General features: G+C 41.7%; 1 protein-coding gene across 2 annotated transcripts in view; it reads right to left on the bottom strand.

Annotated features, from left to right (window-relative positions):
• luzp2 (leucine zipper protein 2) overlaps positions 1-26,191 on the bottom strand; it is a 190,525-nt gene that overhangs the window by 105,868 nt on the left and 58,466 nt on the right. For both annotated transcript variants that reach the window (XM_030076543.1, XM_030076552.1), the window contains exon 2: positions 4,040-4,157. In XM_030076543.1, the coding sequence (XP_029932403.1) occupies positions 4,040-4,157 (118 nt within the window). The remainder of the gene's footprint in view (positions 1-4,039; positions 4,158-26,191) is intronic.

Here is a 26,191-nt window from a genome sequence, read left to right as displayed (position 1 = left end):
CTGGGGATGTAGGCATGTAGATGTTGTGTGAGAGTGTATGTGTGGTTGGGCTGAGTGGACTGGTGTGTGTGTGGATGTGTGGTTGTGTGTGTGTGTGTGTAGCTCTGCATCAATGATCTACAGTAAATGAACCACATGAATCAAGACTCAATACTTGATTTTTGTGATGGTTGTATGTGAAAGTATGTTTAGGGGGGTGGATGTGGGTATGCGTTAATACATGCTATTTCGAATAATGTATATTTTTATTTATACTCACATTGCTTTTGGTGGTTTGTTTTTACGTTTCTTCTTTTTTTTTTTTTTTTTTTTTGGTTGTTGTTTGTATATCTGTTTCTGTAATATGTCTACTGCTGCATCCCATACACTGGGTGTCGTAAAAGAAAACCAAATAAAAAATTTTATCAAAAAAAAAAAAAAAAAAATGATAAATAGGAATTGCATTTCAAACCACCTCCAATTTTTTTTTTTCCTCCCTAGACTTTGTAAAATCAATCTGGATGCAATCTGGATGTGACAAAAACCGGATTCGGCCTGGCAGTCTGAACAAGGTGGATCCCTGCTTGCTCGTGACACGCCCCCTCACTGTGAGGTCCCGGGACCAGTTGCCAGTTGATGGGTAGCATGAGGCACGCCCGTGTCTAATTCCCTATTCTTATCACAGGGAGTGCATATAGACCTTGAGAGCAGCGTGGGACAGGCTCTTCTGCGGCGGCTGTGCTCCCATGCTGTGTTATTGGTAGCCCAAGTGTTTGATGCCTGCAGGCTTTTGCCTCTGTGTGACTGAGCGGGAAGCACGGTAATAGGAAGATCTGCTTTGGTCTTATTCTTTTGATGGTCCAGCGCTGTTGAGTAGTAATTTTTCTCAAATCGGAGTGAGTGTCCAGTAAAGACGGTCCCAAGGCGGTCACAGCACACTGAAGAGGGACGGCGGAGCCCCTTGGCACGAGGCGGCGCTTCATCTGCTCAAAGGTATTTTTCCTTTTAACTTCCACTCTACTTTGGAAGGCTTTCAGCTCGGTTTAGTTTAGCCCCCTTTGCTCTGGGGACAGACTGATTAGGTCATGAATTGCTCCTTTGTATGGGGGGAGTTTGATGCCAATACTTCAGTCAAATCTTATATTCTAATCCTGTGCTCGCTGAGTAACAGAGTTTTTTTTTTTTTTTTTTTCTTTCTTGCATGCATATCCTGGCATTGATTTTAGCAAACCAACCGTAGCAAACATCTGGTCCCCTCTGGTGGAACTTGATGAGGTGTAGCCGCTCCGTCAGGTGGGGAGCGACAGGTAGGGGGTGCCCCTCTTCTAGATCACCTGTATGCTGTCATGTTAAACTTGTACCTGTGGTTGATCGGCCCCATCTAACTCCCCCCTTTTCTCTTTCTTCCACATCATCCTGATACAATGTGTTTTTCCTGTAAATTTCATTTCATACATAAATAAAGATGCGTGCTTATTAATAACCTCTCTCCTCATAGCAGCTTCTGGTGTCTCTTTTAATAGGATAATTGATTAAAGCTTGTTTTTTGGGGGGTTAAACTTGGAGTCACACCTCTACTTCTTTGCACTTCTCTGTGTGCATGTTGAAGCAGTACTAAGATTTCCTGGGGTGCAATTCCCTGCATGCCGTTGAGCTGTTACACTATCCTGCCCCTGGTAGACCATGCCACATTATGCAATTATAACAACACAACTGGAATATGGTCGTGTGGTACAGCAAAGGTATTTTTATTCCATAGAGCAATCCCACTTTGTACCACAAAAGTGATTCATTAGATTTCCTTAAAATTTCACCCGACTAAATGTAAAACACAGTGCAGAGGCTGCACATCTCTTTTACAGTAATTACACTGAGGTCACCACACACATACACTAATGGGGCAATGAGTCACTGATCTCAAGATACTACATGCAACACACTTTAGATCGGAGCGGATGATCTTACAAGAGCTTGTCACTCGATCTCAATGACCTGTAACTTGGCTGAATACTGGGGGATCACAGGCAGGGACTACAATCATATATATATATATATATATACAAATCCCTGCAAGATTATCAAGTAATGTGATCGTGACATTCTCAACACTTGCAAAAATGCGAATTACAAAATGCATGCAAACATCCCCCAGTGAGTGATGGTATTTATGCTATAATTCAAAATGAGATCCAAATTATTGCCAGACTTCACAGTGCAGGGCAGAGGAATCCTATCATACTAAATGCTACACAGGAGCCCCGGCGCCTGCCAAGAGTAAGAGCCCCATCATACCAGCTTTAATTATGAGGGTGGCTAACCTGCAACTGCGGGGCAACTCGTTAAAAATATTAACACTGGGTCTGATAAATCTTTTCCGGAGCCACGCACTTCTCTGTGTATACTTGATTGTTTTTGCAAAAGATTTTTATTTAGGCGATGTTTTCCCCCCGTCGATGACAAATTTGTTCCACGCTGCACCGTGCCAAATCTAACCCCACCTCTGCCCTGTCCAGTAGGCTGGCCCCGTGCCCGGCGGCGGCGGGGGGGGGACAGATGCCAGCCCGGCCAGCCAGTAGAGGACGGACATCAAAGCCTGGCCTGCGGGATGATGGAAGCCAGACCACATGAGGACTGCCAGACAGAGGAGCTCATGGGACATTTGGCCAGGATATCACCACCTATCCACCCACATATCCGTGATCTCCCTCTCTCTCTCTCTCTCTCTCCGTCTCCCTGTCTCTCTTTCCTCCACATAAACAAACACACAGAGACTGGTTTGCTTAATGATACACTGACATCTCCTGTCGCCTTCCAAACTTGAAGCTTGAAGACACCAAAGGTCTGCAGAGTGAACTCCACCACTTGGACTGCAGCCTCTGGGAAGTCGTGCCACCTGAAGTGAGTGCCACCGCATCGGCGTGAACTCTGAGCGGCCGAGGTCTTACACGTCCGAGACGGAGGCATGTTTTGCAGGATCACCGCTGCATGCGCTAATGTGACTGGAAAAAATACTGAACGATTACAAGATTTCAATTTTTGTTGTGTTTCTGTTCATTTCCTGTCTTTGCCAGGAGCTGAAATGAAGGTGACCCGCGCTGACTGGTGGATGATGTGCACTGATGTGTGGTATCTGGCACCAAGATAATTGTGTTTTGTGAAATGTTCTCAGAATGGTAATATCTAAGATAAGTTATATTACCCGATAAAATATCCAAGGCTAGTGTTTGTTTTTTCCACAATAACACAGATACCCCCTTACGACACATAATCTTCATTATTCTTCATGCACATTTTTTAGACTTTGAGTAACTAAGCATTTTGAATTACCTTGTTTTTTTAAAGGTGCAATACAAATAAACAGGGTAAGGCAGGTTTATTGGTGTTAGATTGAGATTTTTTTTTTTTTTTTTTCAAGGTAAATTTTAATTCAGCCTTGAATTTTCCGACACTTACCATCATGCCTGTGCATATACAGTAGGTAATTGGCTTATGTGTGTGCACATATTTCTTGAGGTGACTAAACAATTTATTTCTGCTGCAGCTGAAAGATCAAGAAACTAAAAGGGCAACTCGGTGACGCCACAGGTTTGTTTACTCTGATGTGCAAATCTTTCATTCTTTCACAACAAATTGGTGTCAATAATTAATGTGGGACACAATCACGCACATTATCTATAATCACAGATTAAATCTTTCATAATGGGATGGCACACAGTGGCTAGATTTTTGTGAAATGATCTGCATTTCCAATTCCAATCACTTGTTTAGCGATTCCCGTTTCAATCAGACATCGCACCTCTAACACAGGGTGGGCTCACCAAATTACAGAACATTTGCACATCCATATTTGATAATGAGGAATTGGGTATACAGCGGATCGTGATTATGCAGCAAGGAAAATAGATGAAGAATAAATGAAAAATGACTGAGAATCATTGGTTTGCAGTGATTTTCTGATGGGCCAAAACACTGGAGGAGCACCTCGGGCCCCGTTCTCCTGACCATCTAACTCCTTTAACATCGCTGTAATCTTCAAAAAAAGAAACAGTGAGGGTCCAACCTGAAGGTTGCCTTTTATGCTGTCCAGCTCCTTTGATGTCTTGGAGAGTTGGTGCAGGATGCCGCTCCTTTCACTGAAGACTTCCTTTAGCTTCTTTTCCAGCCCCTCATAGCTTTGTCTATTGAGAGAGAGAGAGAGAGAGAGAGAGAGATTTCACTATTAAATGACTGCCACTGGCTGAGAGAATTCACTCTTTATTGGAACCCTTGGGTGAAAGAGATGTTTTAAACCGGATTAAAAGAATTGTCATTAGAGCTATAGGGTAAAGCGATAGTGATGAAAACTAATATCTACTCAGCATGGTCCTTTGGATTTAAAAAATAAATAATTAAATAAATAAATCTACTCCATTCAATCAAACAATTTAGAGGAATCCTCATTTTCTAGAGATAGGTCTTTTGACCAGATATGCCCCTGTATTTCCATTTAGATATTCATATAGCCATCCAATTATTGGGCACAATGCAGGTTTGTGAAATCCTTTTCCTCCCGATGTAAATTTAAATTTGTATTGAAATGTCAAAGCAGAGGCCTTTTTACCATTTACTTGCAACCTTGCCAAGAGGCAAATATTACTTTGCAGCACATTTGCATTGATCATTATGAGGACTTGCTCTTTCAGTTTTTAAATTGACATAATCCTCATGAACAGCGCACGGTGGAATATCTGTTCTGGATTCATACAAGCTTACAAAAGTGCTTGAAGCACTGCTGGAAGCGATGCTACAAGAGCCGGGCAAGAGAAAGCAAAGTCAGGGGGGCCGAGCGGTTTACATAAGCAAGCAGCCACGGAGAGAGTGAAAGCTCACGATTGGCAAATTGAGAGATAAGGGATGAACTGACAGCTTTGGCCTTTTGGGGCTCCGTAGGTAACCACGTGAACCCGCTTTCCTTCCCGTGATCAGAAATGAAGATTGGAGCTGCGCGTTCACTTGCAAGCCAATCTCAAAACCCGAAAAGTCTGTTTGTCACTGAGTTCAGTGTTTTTACCTTGTTTACTAACTCGAGGGGGGATCAACTTTTTTGGGAAGCCTTTCAGATCATTAACTGCTTGCGATGTTCCTGCTAACTTCATATCAATATCCCGTTTACGGCGATAACGCACAGACTGAACCTCCCACGGCTGATTTCAAACAAATGATAGACACATTAAAAAAAAAAAAAAAAAAAGCAAAACTTTACTTTTCACTCCCAAGAATTCCTGAGTGTTGACAGTGTAGCGCAGAATAAACAAGTCACTTTATGATCAAGAGAGATACCCAGTCAAAATCAGAAAGTAGGAACTATGGGTGAAGAAAATAATAAGAACCCAGGCACACAGCAAGATAGCTTGTTAAAATCAGAATTTACTTTGTTTCCCACAGCAAAAAAAAAAAAATGTTTTATTGATCAAAAGAATTAAAATGCGCATTCTCTCAGCTCGATTTTATATCTTTCCACAAACAATTGACAGGAGGGTTTCCAAAAGCCTCAAGCAAAGGAATACATAGACAAACTAATAAAGTAAGTTGAGTAATTTCTTAACAGGTTGCCGCTCCTCACCAAAACTATCGCTAAACTCTCTTTTTTTTTTTTTATTTTTTTTTTTTTACACAAATTACCTCTAAGAGAAAATACCAACAAACAAGCCATAAATAAACAGATAATAGCAAATAAATAAAATAAGAACAACAGTGAATACTCGGAGACGGGGCAGAGCGCTGACACTTTCTTGAATCCGTGGCTTCGTTTCAACCTGGGCCCTCTTCCAAAAGCTCTGCACACCCCACGTGTCATGGATCCCAGCAGTAGATCACGCACAATAACACATAAATCAGTAATAGAAAACCAACACCTGGGAAATAAATAAATAACAAGGGCATATTGAATCCCGCACATGACTTGCCACCATATGGCATCGGCTGGAAATTTATTGCAGGATCATGCAACGGGGGAGGAGGAAGTCAGAGATTCCTCCCTGTCTGCCATCTTATTCATTACCCCGCGGAACAGGCCCTTTGGTATCTGAAATAGTGGCTGTAAGAGTCGTATAATTTGAGGCCCACTGACACAGAAACAGCTATATCACAAGACCCAGAGAACAGCAAAAAAGCCTAGATTGTATTTCTAGCCGCTCCACTATAAATTGGTCATTAGTCGCAAATATGGCAGCAGCTGCATAGCACCACGACCTCCTCAGAGTCCAGTGCTCTGGCAACCTCCTCCCTAGCAAACATCCCCTTTTTGGAAGGCAGAGAAATGTGCTAATGAGGACGTGAACGGCTGACAAACAGGGTTATGATCAGAAATGGCGCCGGGCACATGCCCATAAAAAGCGCGAGTGATGAGATAATGAAAATCTTCAATCTCAAACCTGCTGCTTTTTTTTTTTTTTTTTTTAAATCAATCCTTGACTGGCTTCATGAAGCTCATCAAACTGCGGAGAGTGAAGGGGAGGCGTCGCTCACCCGATTTGATTATTGAGGACAAACATTTCTTTAGCCTTGGAGTCACAGAGGGTTTCTGAGTTATATGAGAGTGACCCTGCAGTGTGGAATAGAACCGCTGAGGCTAAAGCAGAGGAAAAAAAAAAAAAAAAAAAAAAAAACGCACTGAAGACCACAGTCAACGGCCAGGCGATGGCTCAATAAAGGAAGCCAAGGCTGTGCTATTGTGCCTCACAGAGAGCTGCAGGAGCCTCTGGTCCACTGCAGTGCCGCTCTGTAAACACCAATACAGTATACATCCAGCATCACAGCTGCAGCCTTCCTGCACAAAGAGCACAAAAACGCTTAAAAGTCAAATTCTCAAACCGCCTTTGTTAACTCGCAGTCGCTCCGTTGCAGCTTGTTCCTGCCACATTAACAGCATTTCGGGCAAAACCCACCCAGAAATAATGTATTAACACAGGAATCGGCAGGCTGAGCGCGGCACGGTGCTAAAACCTAGTGAACTGGGCCCATTTAATTACATTTTTGAATCAGATTTATTGGAAACATTATAGAAATGCACACACACACACCTGCACACGCACGCATATACACACTGCCAGATCAGAAAAAAAAAAAAAAATGACTGCAACTGGTGTGGATTTCAAAGGCGTGCCCCCGTGCTGTCCTCCTGGCTGTAAATGTTAGATCAAAACCCACAGTTAACGCATTCTGACCCCATCCCCTCCTCACCCACCTTCATATTTTAATAATGACTTATAGGTTATGAGCTCCAGCCAGATCTACAGTTGGAATATGTACATATATTTTTTATATACATATATATGTGTGTATATGAGTATGGGGTGTGGCAGGAGGAAGAGAGGTTGGAGTAAATGCGATGTGAACCCATGTTGGTGAATGTGTGCAGCCATGCGCGCTAACGCTTGGTATTTACAGAGCTTTACAGCACATCCATAACAACTTGACAGGAGTTTCATAATAGCTGCAGAACATGCCACATTCATGAACGCCGATCATGTCAAGTTTCATTAAGTGTTCATGCAACACTTTCATGGCTGGCTGCTCCGCCACAATCAGCGCAGCGGGACAGCCAGCTATGAATATGCATTAAGGAGCTCCTACTTTGACATATATCAACTCTAATGCGTGCGCCGACTCTCTCTCTCTCGCGACCCGCTTGGAGAGCCACGGCCTCCGGTTGAGCGTGTGCAGAGGTGCAGCCCGGCTGAGCGCGGAGTTTGGAGCGGTTGTTTGGACGTTACGTGGCGAAATGCAGCAACTGTGATTATTTAGATTGATTCAGCTGTTTCAGCGGTGAATAATTGTTCCATCACAGTCTCACTGTTCAGCCTCTTGTCTTCACTTTGGCTCTTTGTTGACTCCCACTCACTTCCTCTGGTGTTATCTATTGCCTCTTATGAAACAGTTTTCATTGTTTTTCATTGTTTTTTTTCACCAAATGTCCCATCGCTGTCTTGCACCCATCTCTTTTCTACCATCAATTCTTGACAGGACATATGAATAGCTAATAGTCCGGTCAGCTAAGCCAAATTCATTCAATCAAGCGATCAACCAACTGATCAAAAAAGTGTTTTAATAATAAAACACATTCATCTTAGACAAGTAAGTGAGCTACATGTAATATTAACATTTTAATTTTGCCTCCAGTCGTCTCTGGAGGTCTGACAAAGTGGGGAAAGAATGATGTCAATCAACTAATTACGCATTTATTATTGATTTATTGAGTTTGTTGTATTTATTCTTGCCTAAAAATAAATATGAAACCCTCACAGTCGTTATAAATGTCTGGGCTAACCCAGTTTCGTCAAAAACTGATCTGTATTGCAAAATATTGCCTCGTTATTGCACCAAAATGAGAATACACCTGCCAGCAGCAACAGGTTACCTCAGTGTGATAAAAATGGAATGTGTTCCCTGATCCACCTGCAAGGCATTGTGGGTAGCAGAGTCGCTGCTAATTTCACATTATAACAGAAGTTTCAACGCATGTATTTCCCTCCAGTCTGAAAATATCAGCAGGCAGCGCGGCAGATATCGTTAAAGTTATATTTCCGCCCACCTTGCAGAGTTTCAGGTGCGCTGATACTTTGATAAGTTTTTCAGCTGAACTTCTGTGCAACTTTAAAAAAAAAAAAACAAACAAACACATGTAAAGTTAATGATTTGGAGATCAATCACCGTCTTTCGAGTGATTCCTCTGCTTTTCGCAAACTCAGTAAAGGTGGCAGAGTTAAGAAACCTGACGAATGATGTGCCATCCATGAGACACAAATTCAAAAGGTTGACATGTTATTCAAAAAAATCACATGATGGACGGTGAAGGCAAACATGTCCCAGTAGCTGAAACAAACTCCTGCTGAGCCACAGACACTGAGGGCGTATTATAGCGCCCCCTATGGTCCAGCCAGTCCCTTTCTTTGTGCCCGAGTGGGGAGTCACCAGCCTAACAGTTCATAATGACTGGCATAAACATAAGCCATTTATAAGCTATAACTTAAATGATCTAATAATTAAATAACCATTTTAAATAACCTGTAAGTGTATGATGAGCGTTTACCATGCATTATGTGGTCCTTCATGCAACTGTTAATAATTAACACATGATTTTCCATTAATCTTTGTGCACTGCTGATACTGAATACCTTCAGTGTAATATTCAATCTTCTATATAATGTCTTTTTGTGAAGGCTGGCAGACCAGCGTTAGCAGACCGACCACCTGCAGGTAAATATTAGCATTTTTAAATCCACCCGACACGATGGTGGGTTAAATGAAACAGCCTGCAGCTCCGTGTCGACACAGAAAAAAAGAAAACAAAGTAGAAACACCTGAAAAAAAGAAGATTATTTAATGAAAGGCGGTGAAAGGACGGGAGACGACGAGAACAAAACACGACGATGTTCTGTTCAGACAAGGGGCAGTTAAATTAATTTGTCAAGGGGATAAAAAACTTAAAACTGGTAGCAATTAACTCCTTGAAACCTGAGTACATTCACTTTCTATCTCTCAAAAACACTGGGAAAAAAGACAATTAACACGTAATCAAAAACCTTCAGGGAGCATTAGCGAAAATTAGAAAAAAAGACTTTCGCCAAAAAGTTTCCTAAAAATCTGCAGACTGTTGACTTATTATTTGTCAATTTCCTTCAGTGTCAGTTACGAGAGGGACTTGGGATTTTTTTTGTAGGCTTCAATTTTATTTTTATCAAACCATTATTTAACCAGGGGAATGAGATTACAAATTTCTGTTGCAGGAATGTCCTGGCCGATATCTCACACTTTGAGTTTAAAAATTATGCAAAAGTGTAAAAACAAATGGGAAACATGGCAGCAAACGCACCACTACCTATGAAAATTAAGTGTTATATTTAGATTTATGCAATGAATGCTGCTAACAACAGCAATCAGCATGTGCTGCAGTTCCTTTATGAATATTTGAGATGCCTACATAAAAAAATAGTTTGGAATTGAGCTCAGCTGTATCCAAATGGCAGCACCGATGTGTCACTCCATTCTCCTGCTTTTTCCAACACGACTTGAATGCAACATAACAGCAGCGGGCTGGTCGAACATCGCCGGGAGCACTTTTTTTTTTTTTTTTTTTTTTTTTTTTTTTTGGGCTCCCTAAAGTGACTCACTGTGCCCTATTTGTCGCATATGGAGGATGTGCAGGAGCATTTGGTAAGCGCGGACATAAAGCCTGAATCAGCATTCTTCAGCCAACAATGGCTGCTGTAAAGTTTCTGAAGAGATAATGGGCTAGAAAGACATTTTGCTGAAGTACACTGCGCTGGAGTAAAAATAAAATAAAATAACATAAAGCAAAGCGTTGAATGAAAAGTGCCAGGCTGCTCGGTGGCTTCAGGTTTTGGACGTGAAAAGGAAAACGCACCATCAATAAGGTGAATAAATGTGCCAGAGTTAAATGTGCAAATGCCCATAAACCATGTCGAGGCTCTGATTGCTGGTTGGAGATTAACTATTGAATATTTTACAAGGCAGTAGCCACAAAAACAACATCTTTGGGTTATTTCTAAGAGTTGTAGTGTTAACCCACTGAGCATAAAAGGAGTTTATTTGCCATCATGCAGATTATGGGCACACACCGGTTTATGTGGTGCTTCCAATTTCAGGCTGGATTAATTATGCCATTAAGGGGGGACAAATAAATAGTTTTAATAAGGGGGACTGCCCAAGGCCTGTCAGGGAATTAATATATTTCTCTAGCCGAGCATGACCACCACCCAACATCTGCAACAAAAATCAATCAGTCATGTTCACCAACTGTTGTACAAACATCGGCGACAAGCGGGAATATTAATTGTATGCATGTGAGAGGATATCTGACACTAAATCTTCTTTAATTGTTTAGTGGGGATAAAACAAAGGCTGCTGAGGAAGCCAATTTTGCTTCGTCAACCAAGGTTAAAGCAAAGCCAGAGTCATCATCATCATCATCATCATCATTATCATCATCATCATAAGAAATGCACATCTTGTATTCAGCTCGAAATACTGATAAAGGACAGTGCTGAGCTAATTTACACAATTAGAATAAATTCAAGTTCAGGTTCAAGTTTATTAAAACCCTTAATCACAGTTAAAGCCACAAAAGTGTTTACGAGACCTCAAAAAAAAAAAAAAAAAAAAAAAAAAAAAAATGACACTCCCTGACCTGAACCCTCATTAAAAATTAAAAAAAATAACCATAATTATTATCCACTGTGTAAATAAGGCAGCCTCGGATTTGCTGTAAGGTTTATTTTTTTTACCTTGACAGAGCCAGGCTAACGACTCCCATAGACTTCAAGTCTTTATGCTAAGCTAACATGAAATGCTACCCATAAGAACTGAACCACTGGAAGTACAGAGGTGAAAATGGTGTCCAACATCTTGTCTCAGCCTGAGTAAGTTGGAAAAAGGCTAGTTTACCCAAAAAAGATTTAAAAAGACCACTAACCCAGACAGCACACATACGTTGGTGCAGTGAAGGCTGTAAATCGAACATGATGGAAGCATCTACTTAGATCCGACTGTAGGTATTCCATCAGAGTTTTACTGTGCAGGCCTGATGTTAAAATGATCTGTAGGCTACATAAGGACGATGCCGGGAAGACATCCGAGACGGATATGATGATGTAAAAAGTGCGTTGGGGCGACAGAAATACGATCCAGTCATTCGTCAGTTTGGCAGCAGGTGGACGGAGAGACGCCGGGAGTGTGATGACAGCGAGCTATCAGGGAAGTGAAAACAGCATATTTCCTCCAATATGTTTTAAATAATGCAGATTTCACATGTGATCACAGTTTTTTCACAGGTTTACCATGAGCTGTTTTGAATCGCCACGTTCACCGCCATGTTGGTGTGAACCTCCCAGCCCGGAGAAGAAGGAGTATGAGTAACTTCACTGTGAGTTCAGCATCTCAAAGCGAGCTGATTGGCCGTGCAGAGGCTGGGACTCGGAGCTGCTGGGACGCCGCTGTAAGACGGCTTTATGCTCCTTCCCTTTTCGCCTAACACACCGGCTAACATGCAAAACAAATATTAATGTGGCTACTGCTCTTACGCTGACCTCGGGAACAGGAGTAAACTGCCCTATGCACATAGCGTGTCATATTACCCTGAGTACTCGATATATGGGTTATGTCTGCAGCTCCCTCCATATGCTGTAATGTATTATACATAGGCCAACATGAATTATGGGACATCGCCACATGAGTGTTCCCCTCCTACCATCTAAACTTGAGCCATGATCCTCCTGTGTGGTGTCCTGGTTCTAACACAGTGGGCCTGTGCAGCATCTACACTCTATATCTGGTCTTATGTATGTAAATGTTATGTATTATTGAAAAAAAAAAAACATACAGTACATGTGTTGCTAAAGGAACTGCATTCTTTGCTGTAATTATGAGTATTTATGTGCTACCAAAATCCAACATTTGCATGAATGTTGCACCCATAAATACAGTAAATAATGCTGCACTGAGTGTCATTACAGTAGTACAACACAGTGAATCAAGGCGCAGCACTAACACTGCAGTGGTTTGCTCCACAAAGGCGCTGCGAATAAAGCACCCTTCACCAAGTGCAGTTAAGAAGTGGAATAAAGATAAAATCCTGTATTATGTTACAGAGTCTGATGAAACTGAAGTTGCAAAATACTCTAAAATGCTCCATGGAAGTCATTTCTAAAAGAAAATTACCAAATTAAGAAGTCAAATTTTGAAATGCAAGTAATGAAAATAATGATTTGAAAACAAGTGCTGTCCAACAATGAGACCCTGAATATGTACATCTATTACAAAATAATTAATTGGAGAGTAATTTGCATTCGGTTTACAGAGTATTTAATCATTCAGACAGATGAAATTAAAATAGTGTAAACCAATTTTACACATGAGCAATAAGAGCTGATATTTCATATCTCTCGCTCTCTCTTTGGATCTGGGAATGAAGCTGTAGGAGCGTTTAGAGGAGTAATGGATTGCCAGTCTGCCACTGTGTTGGTTTTGTGTGTGTGGATGTGAAGATGGCGCAGGAGAAACTCTGGGGCTTGGCATGAACATGAATGACCTCTGTTTAATCATGTAAGCTGTGCAGCAAATATTTAAACAGACTTTTTTTTTTTTTTTTTTTTGAATTCGTTTCAGGTTGGGTCACAACCATTGATTTTCACAGCGGCGGAGTCCTGCGAACTGAAAACCAAATTGCACAAAATCCCTCCATCTCCTCACATTCTTGAACAGCGAGGCCCTCTAATTTGTTCATCACTTAAATTATGTAATTTTCCACCGACGGAGGTTTAAGGCTTTGAAATAGAAATACTTAGCATATTAGATGAATAATTCAATGATTACTTGCAGGCATTTTCATGCATAAGTAGATGCCAATTACTTTCCCTCGACATTTAACACCCTATCATTCTCTTTTCCATTTGTACTTGGAAACAATACAGTTTCTTTGGTGCTAATTTGGAGCGATAGATGGATGGATGGACACTTGACTTATTGCGGAGGAGAATTCGCCTGTCACAGCAGAAACACAAACTTGAATCAAAATGCACAAGAATGCTTTACTATACTGTAAAGATGAAAATAATAGCGACAATTAAACAAACAAACATGCTACCCTCCTATATTCTGTCAAATCCATTAAGATGCGCTTACTTCATAACATCAAAATGATGCAAATTCTGCGACAGGATACTGTGCATTTCATTTAATTAGTCTGGTTCTCGTTGTCTGGTTCAGTTTCACCCCGAGCGTACATGGAACATGAGGAGTAAATCTTCCCTGAGCGTTTTTGTATTTCTCTATTTTCTGCTCGGGTTGAGCTCATCAGGCAATTCACTCTGCTCTCTCCTTTCTCATGTACATCCCAAGTCATTTTCACAGACATGAAACCGTCTCAATCAAACTGGGGTCACCGCTAGGAGGAAAAAAAAACCCACTTGATTTAAAAGCAACCGGGTCGAAACCCCCTCCCCCCCTCCCGCCTCTTCCTTTTTTTCTCCCAGGCTAATTTCATATCCTTGCGGTGTTTGTCTTCGCCACATCCCCTCTGCACCTCAATAAATATGGTTGCCGTCAAAGGAGACGATGAAACGTTCAGCTCCTCGGATGTCTCTCTTCCGCATGATGCGCCCTGTTGATGTGACTCATTCTCTCATTCTCTTTTCCTGTGGCAGCATCTCTCATCTGGGGACCTATATCACACAAATTACGGCTTTAAAAACATCCCTAAGAATCTCTTATGGTTGCCAGCTTCAATTAAATCTGGGATTTGAGTGTATCTAATGCAATTCCGCCCATCCGTGCTTTTTTAAAACGGTGTAACGTTGTGTTCCTTGCTTGAGTGATTGTTGTGCTATAATCAAGCCGGATTGAGCTCGGACGTTTTTGTTTCACTTTGAAAGGCATACATTGCCAACATCAGTACTTACCAGCACTGCAAAAGATAAAGGAATCCCTTTTGTGTGGGAGGGTCTCACCTTTTGCCTCAGACAGATTATAGGACAACCAATAATCCAGCTTTGTTTCTAATATGGCTTACAAAAAAGAAAGAAAGAAAGAAACCCAGAACTTTAAAACGCCACAAGAAACGAGTCGTTTTACACCAAAGGCCAACAAGCTCAGCACAAATTTGCTTCAATTTACATGCAAAACTCAATGATTCTGGCCTGAACTTGTAAAATCAATTATGTGAACACTGGCACACTGTCTGCACTCTTCACTAATTCAACCCAAAGACACAAGTACCGCAAGAAGTTACTTAGGTGAGATTAGGTAAACTAAAACATAACATGTCTCTCAGGAGTCTAAGCCTTTCAGAATTACACATCACATTTATTCATTTATTCATTTATCCATTCATTCAGTCACTCATGAGGAGGGCTGGGGTGCAATGAGCCACGGCATAATGTGATTTACTAAGCTGGGGTTGGAGGAGCGTTATTACACAGCCTCAGTATAATGCAGTGCGTTGGTAAGACAGGATAAACGGGCAGACGGGATAAGGGGAGTGAAGCTCCCCTGGTCCTACAAAAGAATTTCTTTCTGAGTCAATAAGCAGAGTAATCGACTTACGGACACATACAAAAACAACTTAAAATGTATTAAAGTGGCAACATTTATTTTATCAGATGTGGAAGAAGGAACAGTTTTCTAACAGTTGGGAAAATAGTCGATAGCCAAGGAGTGACTCTTTGCTTATCCACTTTGGCGTAGTATATAAAGGTGCAAAATGATAGCTCAAAAGACAGCGATGCTGAAGTACTTACCTACTGGGAGCTCTATGGCTCGAGGTCTGATTTTCCCCCTATTGGCAATAGGCAGGCAGATGCATCTGATTCACATCAAGGGCAATCAGTGAGGCCTCTGCCCAACTTCCAAGTGTCGCTCAGGGAAAGCACAAGAGGACAAGCTAAGCCAGGGAGTGGGGAGGAAGGAGGGGAGAGCGCGAGGTGGAGAATTTGGAATTGGATGACGGATGTGACTTGATTACTGGTTAACTACCCCTGCTGGTGCACCACTCCGAGCTGGATGAGAAACCCTCTGGTGCCTGGATTATCAATTTGGAGTCGACAAGACCCTATTTGAATCTATTGTTTCATTCCAGGCAAGCTGACAGTTAACAGGGCCGCTGCCTTGGAGTGAGCTTGGGAGTTTGTTTTCTGACTGTTATTTGCCATAGTGATTTGCCACTTCACCAACTCCCTAATAAAAACCCCTATCAAGCTTTTCATCAAATTTGCTTGTGTTCTGTTGGTATATTGAAGCACCTGCACCAGCCACAAGGTTATAGGTATTACACCCAGGCTTTGGCACAATTCAGGACTGACATGATGAAATGCAAAGCAAAAATCAAGCGCGCAATGTGATGTGAGTCTCCTTTCTCAAGCTGCAGCTAAATTAAGAGGAAGGCTGAGAGGAACCGGATGATTGATAAAAAGAGATTCTGGCAAGTTTCAAATTGACAAATTCACCTATGGGCAACAGGGGGACGAAGATGGAAAATTGTCTATGACATCTATATTTGATTTTCAATTGCTGCTCTGCAGTGAGGCTGTAACATAAAGGAATGACTTGAAAACCTGTTTTAGCTGACAGAATTTAATCCAAATTCGGGCTGGATACACAAATCTAACATCCCACCTCATATAGCCAAATATGAAGATGCTATAGATCATGCAATATATCATAAAAACTCTTCAATTAAACTCTTCAATTAAATTGTTTGTTTATTTATTATCCACTACTCAGCACCTTACTTGTTTAGTTTATTTTATTATCCATCACTCAGCACCTTAACTGTTTATTTATTAGAAGTGGTGATTCCATGGGGCCAAATCAAGTTGGACAGTTGCCGAATCCCAGTACCGGGCGTCGGGTTCTGCCACTTGGTTTTCCTGGTTCCATGGTTTCAAGCTTACCCTGTGCCATACCATCTACTATCTGTATATTTCATTTTCCATATTTATTATTTTCATCAGTATATCTTACATTTCTTACATTTCAACACTTAAACACCTCTTATTCTTAGGCTACTTTCTTGTATATACTTAGCCCTCATTGTCTATAGAGTATATATTTTGCATATTTAGTCTCTATTGTAGGCTATATACTTTTAATTTTAATGGTAATTTTTTATTTTATGTTTTTATTGATGATGCTGCTGTAACGTGTGAATTTCCCAGTTTGGGATCAATAAAGTATACCTATCTATCTATCTATCTATCTATCTATTTTTTTTCTCAAGGTTTGAACTCTTTAGGCTCTTCACAGGATATTATCACTGCAGACATTTAAACCTGTCAGCATCATTGTAATAACAACCAGATGAAAAGCATTTATTTAGAATGTTTGATATGCAAAGGCCAACTATGGACCAAAGTTGTGTGACTTCAGTGTGAAACCAGTCAGAAACATTTGGTTTTGCCAAAAAAATAGCAATCAGCACTCTTTGAGTGGACTACAGGCGCGGCTGAGGTGATGCTGATGGTGCTATATGACATTCATTTGACTGGACCGTGGCTAATGATTGACAGATGGCTGATCCAAACTCCCGCTGTGAACTTTTGCAAACACCCACTGCTGCCATCGCCTTTCCAAACGGCTTGAATCCGAGAGTGCCCAGTCTGCGATATTAATGAAATCACAGGCTGTTTTCACTGTTTTCAATCAGCCTTGTTGTCACTGAGGCTTTTCTGACTGCAGAGCTCTTGTGCCATAATTTGACTGGTTTGGACGAGCACGGCTTTACTTCACGCCAACAAAAGCAGGTATGAACAGCTCATTCTCTTGATTTGCCTGAATAGAAGGAAACACTTACATATCACAAAAGCAGGGGTTGAGCTGGATTCCAACACAAACACATGAGTATGATGGGACTTTGTTATGTGACAATTCTAAAATGATCTGATGATGAGGTAAAATATCCCCGTGGGTTGCACAAGTGTTGGTGGTAGTGGTGGATTAACTCCCTGCAGTGTCACCTTTAAATCAACTACAAGGTGTTTTTAACTGGTTATGATGATGATGATGCCTCTACACGACCAACATAAGCAAATGAGACCATCAGGAAGAAGACTGGCTGTTTGTACATACAGTAGCTCTTCTAAATGTCTGTCTCTGAGGAATTAGACCAAAAAACTCCCGGGTGTTCCTACTGTAATGGACAGATCCCGCTTCACGGTTAACCACTGTATTTACGCTGCAATAGCCTCAGAGCTCGCTAGCCCCTCATCCAAAAACGTTACTGTTATTTTTCCTGCTTTCTCTCTTGCATGAAATATCGTCATTGCAGGCGTGACATATTGCTGTGTCAGCTGAGCCAAACTTTCGAGCGTTTGCTGCGGTCCGTCGTGGTCCAGGATGTAAACACACGAGTCTCTCCTGACATGCTGTGTTGGCATCTTTCTTTCCCTCGCTTTCAAACAAAGATGAGACAAAGATCCGTTCGACGTTTAGCGGTGGCGCTCGTGGGAAACGCAGTTTTACACTACCGCTTTTGTCCACAGGGGGGCGCCAAAACCAACGCAAAGTGCAAGCTCCATGTAGCTGCTTTAAATAAACTGTGGCCGAAGTCAAAAACTGAAACCATTCTCAACTCTATCAAAATCTCCCCCCCAAAACACCTCCAGGTTAATTTCCTTTGGATAGTTTCAAATTTAGACTCCAATCAGGTTGACTTGAACTTCCACAGGGTCATTTTTCAAAGCCCAGATCGCTGTGTTATTTTCATTTCAAAATAAAACATTACACCACAATCTAACTGAGGTGATGAGCGGCGCGGGGCTCTGTCTGATGAGCGAGATGACAGATGATAGCAATCGGATCGAGGCACCCAGGACAGACGGATAACCTTGATTTAACCATGTAAACAGAGGCGCTCCACCTCCTCAAAAGCAATTCTCTGAGGACGAGACTCGGCCAGTCGTTTGTAGACGACCGCAGGTTAGAACAACGCTGCCTCGTGCAAACGTGACCCTTTCAAGGACAGTCCAACCGAGGTCAAAATCAAACTGGAGTCTCTGCACAGTTGGCACTCGTGGATGTCGTGCAAAACGTTACCCTAAAATTGCCATGATTTGCCTTTTGATTAGACATTTCAACGCAGAGAGTGACAGCAAAGTCTGCAGAAAAGGAGGAATGAAGTGGCAAAGGTTTTCAGTCCGCTTTCAAACATGGTATGTGCCACTGGTTTGTCACATTTATTAACATCTTTGGTACTAAATTCAAATATTTCCGTTCGTGAACTATGCCTGCTACACTTGAATGTGTGGAGATCTCTTACAGCCACACAGAAAAAAAAAGCCATTTATCACCTGGAAATGAAATGAATCATGTTCAACAGAGGTCCTCCTCCTTAAACTGAGAGAGAGAGAGAGAGAGAGAAAAAAAACACTGAATGTGGACATCTATAGCCTAGCTTAAGGGTATTACAAGAAACTTCTCTATGTACTGTGTGAAGCTGCTACAACGCAGAAACCCAAGTCCAGTGGTGTAGTCTACGTGATACGCAGGTATACGCCGTATACCCACTAGAAAAGGTCCCGACTTTCCATATAACCACTTGAAAATGTGCAAAGATACGTATCAGTATGTTTTTTTTTTTTTTTTTTTGACATAACGTTCACTTTCCCGTTCATAAAGTCGCCTTCTCTGTGTTACAAAGTATACTCACTTGGATAAACTAGACTACACCACTGCCCAAGTCTATCTGCTGCTTTCAAATTTCAACTAAAATCAGTGTTTCAGTGTTTCAAATAAATGCTTATTCACTGTTTCTAATTATTATGAGGTTAAAAAGTTAATATGACAAAGTGATTAATTCATTTTTTTCTGACCTGGTAATTTCATATGTAAATTGGGGGTTGGGGTGAAGATGTGGTTTAATCCTTGATGTGGCAAGCTTAAATACTTGAATACCTATTATTTAACTCAAATAATCGTTGATATACCTTATTTGGAACAGTTCCTTTATAAGACACAGGGTTCGACATAACCTGTAAAAGCAGGGCAAGCTGATTGGCCAATCAGAGTCATGGGCAATTCCCTTCCTTTAAACGTCCCAGCATCATTCATCCGTCACACTCAGCAGCTCCAGTACTCAGAAAAAAAAAAGAATCTGTGAAACAAACATACCATACGAGGCTTGGAGAGGAACGAGGGTCTTTGTGCTTTGGTGTGAGCAGCAGCTCTCCTGCGGTGTGTGTTGTACAGCTCATTAGCCTGCAGGCTGCAGACATGGAGCAGCTCAGCTCCATGTCTGTAGTGGATCGGTGGCTCAGGGAAGCAGACACAAGGAGTTTGGAGAGCTGCTTACGGTTAGCATTACAGTTTTTTAATAGAGCTAACATCAACAGGCAGCTCGCAGCAGCATGGTTATTATCAATAACAGATCCTGTGTTTCACATGAGGACAACTGAGCGCTCACAGCTGTTTAAACGCACAGCACTTTGGGATATTTCCAGCACGCGGACAAATAGCGTCCCCTGTTTTCCTATGATCGGATGAGAACTTACTCAGTGGGTGCGTAGCAACTGCTAAAGGTAACACGGTAACCATGATAGTTGATTGACAGCTGTGATAACCAATGGGAAACTTATGAAAGACCCCATGAAATAGACTCTTAATTTCTTTTTGAATTTTTTTATGTATTTCCTGTTGAAACAGGAAGTTTGGTGCAGGGAAGGATCTTTCACAAGCGCAAACCAACAGGATCTCAGTGCTGGAGAGAAACAGCTGGGTTCTGAAGGGACATGTCGGGCGAGAGAGGATGTTTAAAGGTTTGAGAAGGTGATGATGTCACTGTTTAAGATGCTCTGTTTTACTGGAGGTAGAGGTCACGTTCTCAGAACCTCAGCATACTCGCTGAAATGTTTTTTCTTCTTGCATATATTTCCATCCTCTGTAACTTTACACAAAATACAGAGAAACCTACATTTGTACACCATTCATTTACTGTTCCAATATGTGCAATATTTTGCTTATTTGTGTAATACAGCGGTCTCTCGTTTATCGCGGGAGTTACGTTCTAAAAATAACCCGCAATAGGCGAAATCCATGAAGTAGTCAGCTTTATTTTTTACAATTATTATAGATGTTTTAAGGCTGTAAAACCCCTCACTGCACACTTTATACACTTTTCTCAGACAGGCATTAACATTTTCTCACTTTTCTCTCTTGTTTAAACTCTCAGGGCTCTAGTTTCCCGGCGCAGCGCGGGGTGGCGCAGTGAGGCGAACCCCGCGCAGAGCTAGTTTCGACCGGCGAAGCGGGAGAGGCGGACAATTTCCAAGTTTCGCAGGCGGAGGTTCGCCGAGATGGGAGTGGCGGCGCAGCGGGGGGAGGTGCCGACAGATTCGGCTTGGCGCAGTGACAGTTTCGTGCTAAAAGGCTTCGCCGAGGTGCGCCAAAAGCTCGCCGTCTGAAACCACGTCTACTTTCAGCGCAAGGCGGAGCGGAGCCGGCGCAGTGGAAGTTTGGCTGCCTGGCGCACATCACCAAAACCTCACGATCAGCACAAACGGTGCCAATCTCCTTTGATCTGACATCAGCTGTGACGGGACAGTTGATATGGAGATATATGTATGTGCTGATTGTGATCGTAGCATTGAATAGTGTTTTTTTCGGTATTTATTGCATCGTTCATGTGTCTAACATCCCGGAAGCCTGCCTGTGAGGTTTTGGTGACGTGTGGGCACTGCTCGCCGGTCTCCGCTCCGCGCCTGTCTCCTAAGCTCCGCTCCGCCCGCGGCAATAGACCTCCATGTCAGCTGTGTAAACTTTCATTACGCCTTCACGCAGCGCATTTTAAAGGCAAGGACAGGGGCTCATTTGATTGGTTACATGTGAATCGGCTGTGTCAAACCCACTCCATGCCTTCTCTCCTCCCCTCCGCCGGTAGGAGGGATGGCGGAGTACTTGCGCCACCGAGAACGGCGTGCCAAACTTGGAAAATCCGCCTGGCCACACCCAGTTGGCGAAGCGCATCTGCGCTACGCCCCCGCCTCGCCTGGTCTGCGAAACTAGAGCCCTCAAAGTTCAAACCTTCGTAGAAAAATAAGTCCAGTATTATAGAATGAACGCATTCTGTACTGTACAGGAGACACGGCACGGAGGAGATTGATTGACAATGGTCTACAGTCCCTTAGCCAATCAGGACACAGAACACAATGCGCTGTAAAAAAAAAAAAAAATGCAAAATTGCACTAAAAAAATTTGCGAAACTGCGAGGCCGCGAAAGGTGAACCGCGTTATAGCGAGGGACCACTGTATATCAACATTACATATATTTAACTAAAGGACAACAACCAAATCTTTCACTGTTGTATGTATTATGTATACAATGAATATTTTTTTTTTTTTTTTAGCTGTGGGACAGTGAAAATATATAAAGGGGCCAGTAAAACTCTGATGTACTGGCCAGCGGGGGAAAAATGTGTTGCTGATCCCTGAGACAGCAGCCATATTGCCTTGTCTAATAACTAACAGTATTGAGAGCTGGATACTCAGGACTGTTAGACAGATACTTTATGCGTCCCTGTGGGGAAATTGGTTTGCAGCGTAATCACAAAGGCATTTGATGACATTATCACAGAGTCACCGATAGACAATCTTTATTCATACGCACATCCATACAAGAGCCCGCACAGGTGAGGAGCGAAGCAGAGGAGAGACAAGAGATCCATAATTAGGACGGAGGCAAACTGCCACCCGGACCGGCCGGCCGTCCTTCACAGTAACGGGACGATTAAGTGTAAACGTGTGTGTGTGTGTGTAAGGCTTTGAGACTGTAAGAGCAATATTAGGCTTTAAATAAACTTCAGCATGTGCAGATGTAAATTAGGCTTCAGTTTGTTTTATGTGCACACACACACACACACACACACACACACAACAGGCATGAAAAGGACATAGACTAAAACAGTCTAACAGTCGTGTTCAAACATAATTTGAGGACACGCTTGTGATTCAAACAGCAACGTGGAGCTGCTTCATATTGCCTTGTAAGATCCATGCCAAGAGCAAATAAAAATTCAGTGTCTGTTCAGTTTTTGTTTTGTGGATCCCTTTATGTTTTTGGCTCCTTAGGTCTGGAAATTCTCCTTCCCTAAAAAAAAAAAAAAAAAAAAAAAAGCAGTTTACCCAGACTTTTTTTTTTTAATGAAATACAACTGAAAGACACCTGTGTGTGGGAGCTATTTTTTTTTTTTTTCAGAAAGAATAATAAAACATACTTTGAAATACAAATTCAGTGTTTGCTTTTAGGCAGAATTTCTGAACAGTTTCTTTCTTTCTTTCTTTCTTTCTTTTTTTTTTTTTTACAGCACACAATGTATTCGCCCCTTCCCTTATATTGGCATATTTCAGCACCTATTTATTGTGCAGCTTCAGTCGAGCCGTCCATCGAAAAGCGTTTGTTGGCATGCTCCCTGGCACCTCGCTTGTCAGGACTCGCATCTGTTAAAATAGTTAATGCGCCGGACTCTCCTGTGGCCTGACCCTATTTCAAAACATATTTCCGCAATGTCTCCATGAAAAAGCGTCTTCCTGCGTCGTGCCCTGCTGGCTCAGTATCTTTTTCACTTGAGTAAAGCTGCTATGAAGTTCTCTGAAATTGCTTGTCTGAGGAATAACCCGCCACTTGATTATGTTTGTTGGGGAAAGCCGCTTTGCCCCGAGGCGTGGGACATTCTGAAATGGGTTCATCATTCATTTCTTAAGTCTCTTGCAAATAGGTCTCCTTGTTGATGAATATTAATGTCATAAAAAAAAGTCATATCTTGCAGCTAAATGCGGGTGAAAATGCATTTTAAGTGTCCATTTGCATAATGCAGTGAGGTGAGGTATGGGCATCATGTGCTATCTTTAATTAGGCATGAAACGGGATTATACGGACTCATTTCTAAATGGAAACGTTACGCTCACACTTACTTGCTGGATTAGATTTAACAGTATAAATCCAGACATTGTATGTAATTGCTTGAGGTGTTCAAGTGTTCACTTGCTGGGAGTCATCATTCTCTGAAATATGCTGCGTATCCGGCAGTGATCTTTTGACAGAGAAGACAGAACCATCACAGGTTCAGAGTTTGTCTCATCACAGGAGAGCGAGCTTTAGAATTCATCAAAATTTATAGGAAATGCCCAGATCTCGCTCTGAGATCAAGGCACGGTAAAACTATTTTGGTGCTGCATAAATCCATCAGTTTAAGCATCAGACAGTGGCATGCTACCACTCTTAAAGGGGCAGGGGTGGATTCTGCTAAAGAGGGCACTTTTGCTGACTGTCCCGTCCGTGTAAATGCGACAGCTTGGGATCGCTGTGGCATGTCACCTCCTCTCTAACCTATCAATTTTTCTCTCTTTTTAACTATATACTGTATCGCAAAACTGTACAGACTGCTTCTTCCAAAAAAATAAATAAGTAAATATCTGCTTTTTAGGATGAGTTTGGTGCAGTGACAGGTTCGTCTCCTCGAGGAAAAAAGAAAATGCAATATACTATATCTGCAGTTCTGACCTCTTATCTTGATTACTGTTTATCCAAACTAACAGTCACAGTTATAAAATGCAATGTAAAAGGAAACATGGGCGCGATATTAAACAGTGAACAAACAGGACGCTGCTGAAGTAGTTTATTTAATGCTGTTATTCTAATTAGTTTTAATTACTAAGAGATTAAAGATTAAGCTAAGAGATTCGGTGAGTGGACTAGGTGGGCTAACATTTAACACTGTCTTTAGGGGCTGACTCTAACACTCGCTTCCCACTGTGATGTCAGATTTTTTTTTTTTTTTTTTCTTCCATCCAAAGCAGTTTGACATTTATCTGTGCATACAGTTTAAGAGAAGGAAGCAAGTGTCTTATGATATTATGGCGAGGATGAAAAAAATCCACATGCCCTTTAAATGCTGAATAATAACTAACTCTTGTTAGTCATTAATGAGCATGTGCACCGTATTTGAATAGTCCGCATAGGCAAACTGCATAATGAATGTCCTTTAGCTGGTTATCTGACCCTTTTAGCTTAGAGCTCCTCAGGTGATCAATGTTAGCAATGCCCTTTTTCCAAACGGCCCTGTCTTAAACATGAAAAGGGCATCAGAGACTAAAAGGTCCCCTGTGCACGCCTACTGTATGGTTATGGAGGATATTTACAGGCAAGCACATTAATAAGCCTAAATAATATGGTTGTCATATCCATCCTTTTAATATTCCACTTCAGGATGAAAAACAAGACACCGAATTGGCTTTGTTAAAAAAAGGAGCATCGCTGAGATATAAGAATCAGCAGCACTGAACAAGAACATTTGCTTTCTTGTTTGCTTACTTTGATGGGATCCAAAATAAAACATGACTCTTATTCATTTAATGAGTAAAAACAAAACAAAAAAGAAACAAAAAAAAAAAAACATTATAGCTTCACAAAAACTAAGAATGAACTTTTTTCTCCGTTTCTTTTGCAAAAAGAACCACCTCTGCACACCTGAGCCGTCGTCATGCAGGTGTGCAGGAACCAAAATAGATGAAATGCAGAAAGGAGGTCATCCCTCACAAAATGTTCACCGTTCTGTTTGAGTTTAGCAGTTAGACCGGGTGACACAGGTCTCTGACCTAAACATCACACCTCCTCTGTGAATAAAATCAGAAGAAGAAAAAGAATCAAGAAGTTTTACAAGTCACAGCGGTGAGCAGAACAACTTCATTTCATCCATTTTGTTCTGTTTTTCGCCTGTTGGTCAGAGTAAGGAGGCGATTTGAGGACGTCACTTTGGGAATGAAAGTATTCACCAGTTTCAGCCCTAGACCCTGGTGGCCCTGCTGGCCTACAATTTAACCCCGTGCACCAGAGCCCCCGCTAATGATCAGGAACCTCCCACATGTAACCACGTTGGTGCCGTTACATGCTCAGTAGATCTGGGCCAAAGCAGCGCTAATGACATGTGTAATAGGGGCATATTGACTTGGAAAGCTGATAGCTGTATAAGGTGGATAAAGACATAAAGTTGAAATAAAAATGTCACGGTCCTGACAGTCTGCTGTTAATACTGGATTTATTTCCAGATTGTAACATGGAGCTACACCCTCACAGCCCATGAGCTTAAAAAAAAAAAAAAAAAGACAGACTCCATTCTTCTCTGTAATTTAGTTCCTTACTCAGCTGCAAAGACAGACCCTTTCACAAATTTGCCCTTTCACAAATTTAATACACACACGTGGTATGAAATGGAAAAATAATATATCCATTGGAAAATGGCAACTAAGGCTCCCATGTAATATTTTTCCCCACCAATAACAATGCACTCAGCTCGCCGACACCAAACATGCACAACACTTTCTTCTATCAGAATGCCACTGACTTGTTTAAAGTTTATTCATCCTCTTCCATGTGACATTAATTAACTCGGCATGTACTGGCAGCAGCTAATCGGTTGCACTTGGACTGTGAGCACAACTTCACAGAAAGAGAATGAGAGACACATGAAAAGGTGGTGTGATTAAAATGGGGCAGCAGTGCATATAACAAACAGCAACGTCTGATACACAGGTCGGTAAGGCGCACTGTCATGCCTGATCCCAGAACATGCATTTCAAATGAAAAGGGAAACTCGCCTGGGAAGGTTAATTGTGACATTTTTGTTCAATAAAGCGACACACTCCTGCATTTGTAACGTAAGTCTGTTTTAAG

The sequence above is a fragment of the Myripristis murdjan genome, chromosome 3 (genome assembly GCF_902150065.1).
Source record: "Myripristis murdjan chromosome 3, fMyrMur1.1, whole genome shotgun sequence".
Lineage (NCBI taxonomy): Eukaryota > Metazoa > Chordata > Actinopteri > Holocentriformes > Holocentridae > Myripristis > Myripristis murdjan.
This window is presented reverse-complemented; position numbering and strand designations above follow the sequence as displayed.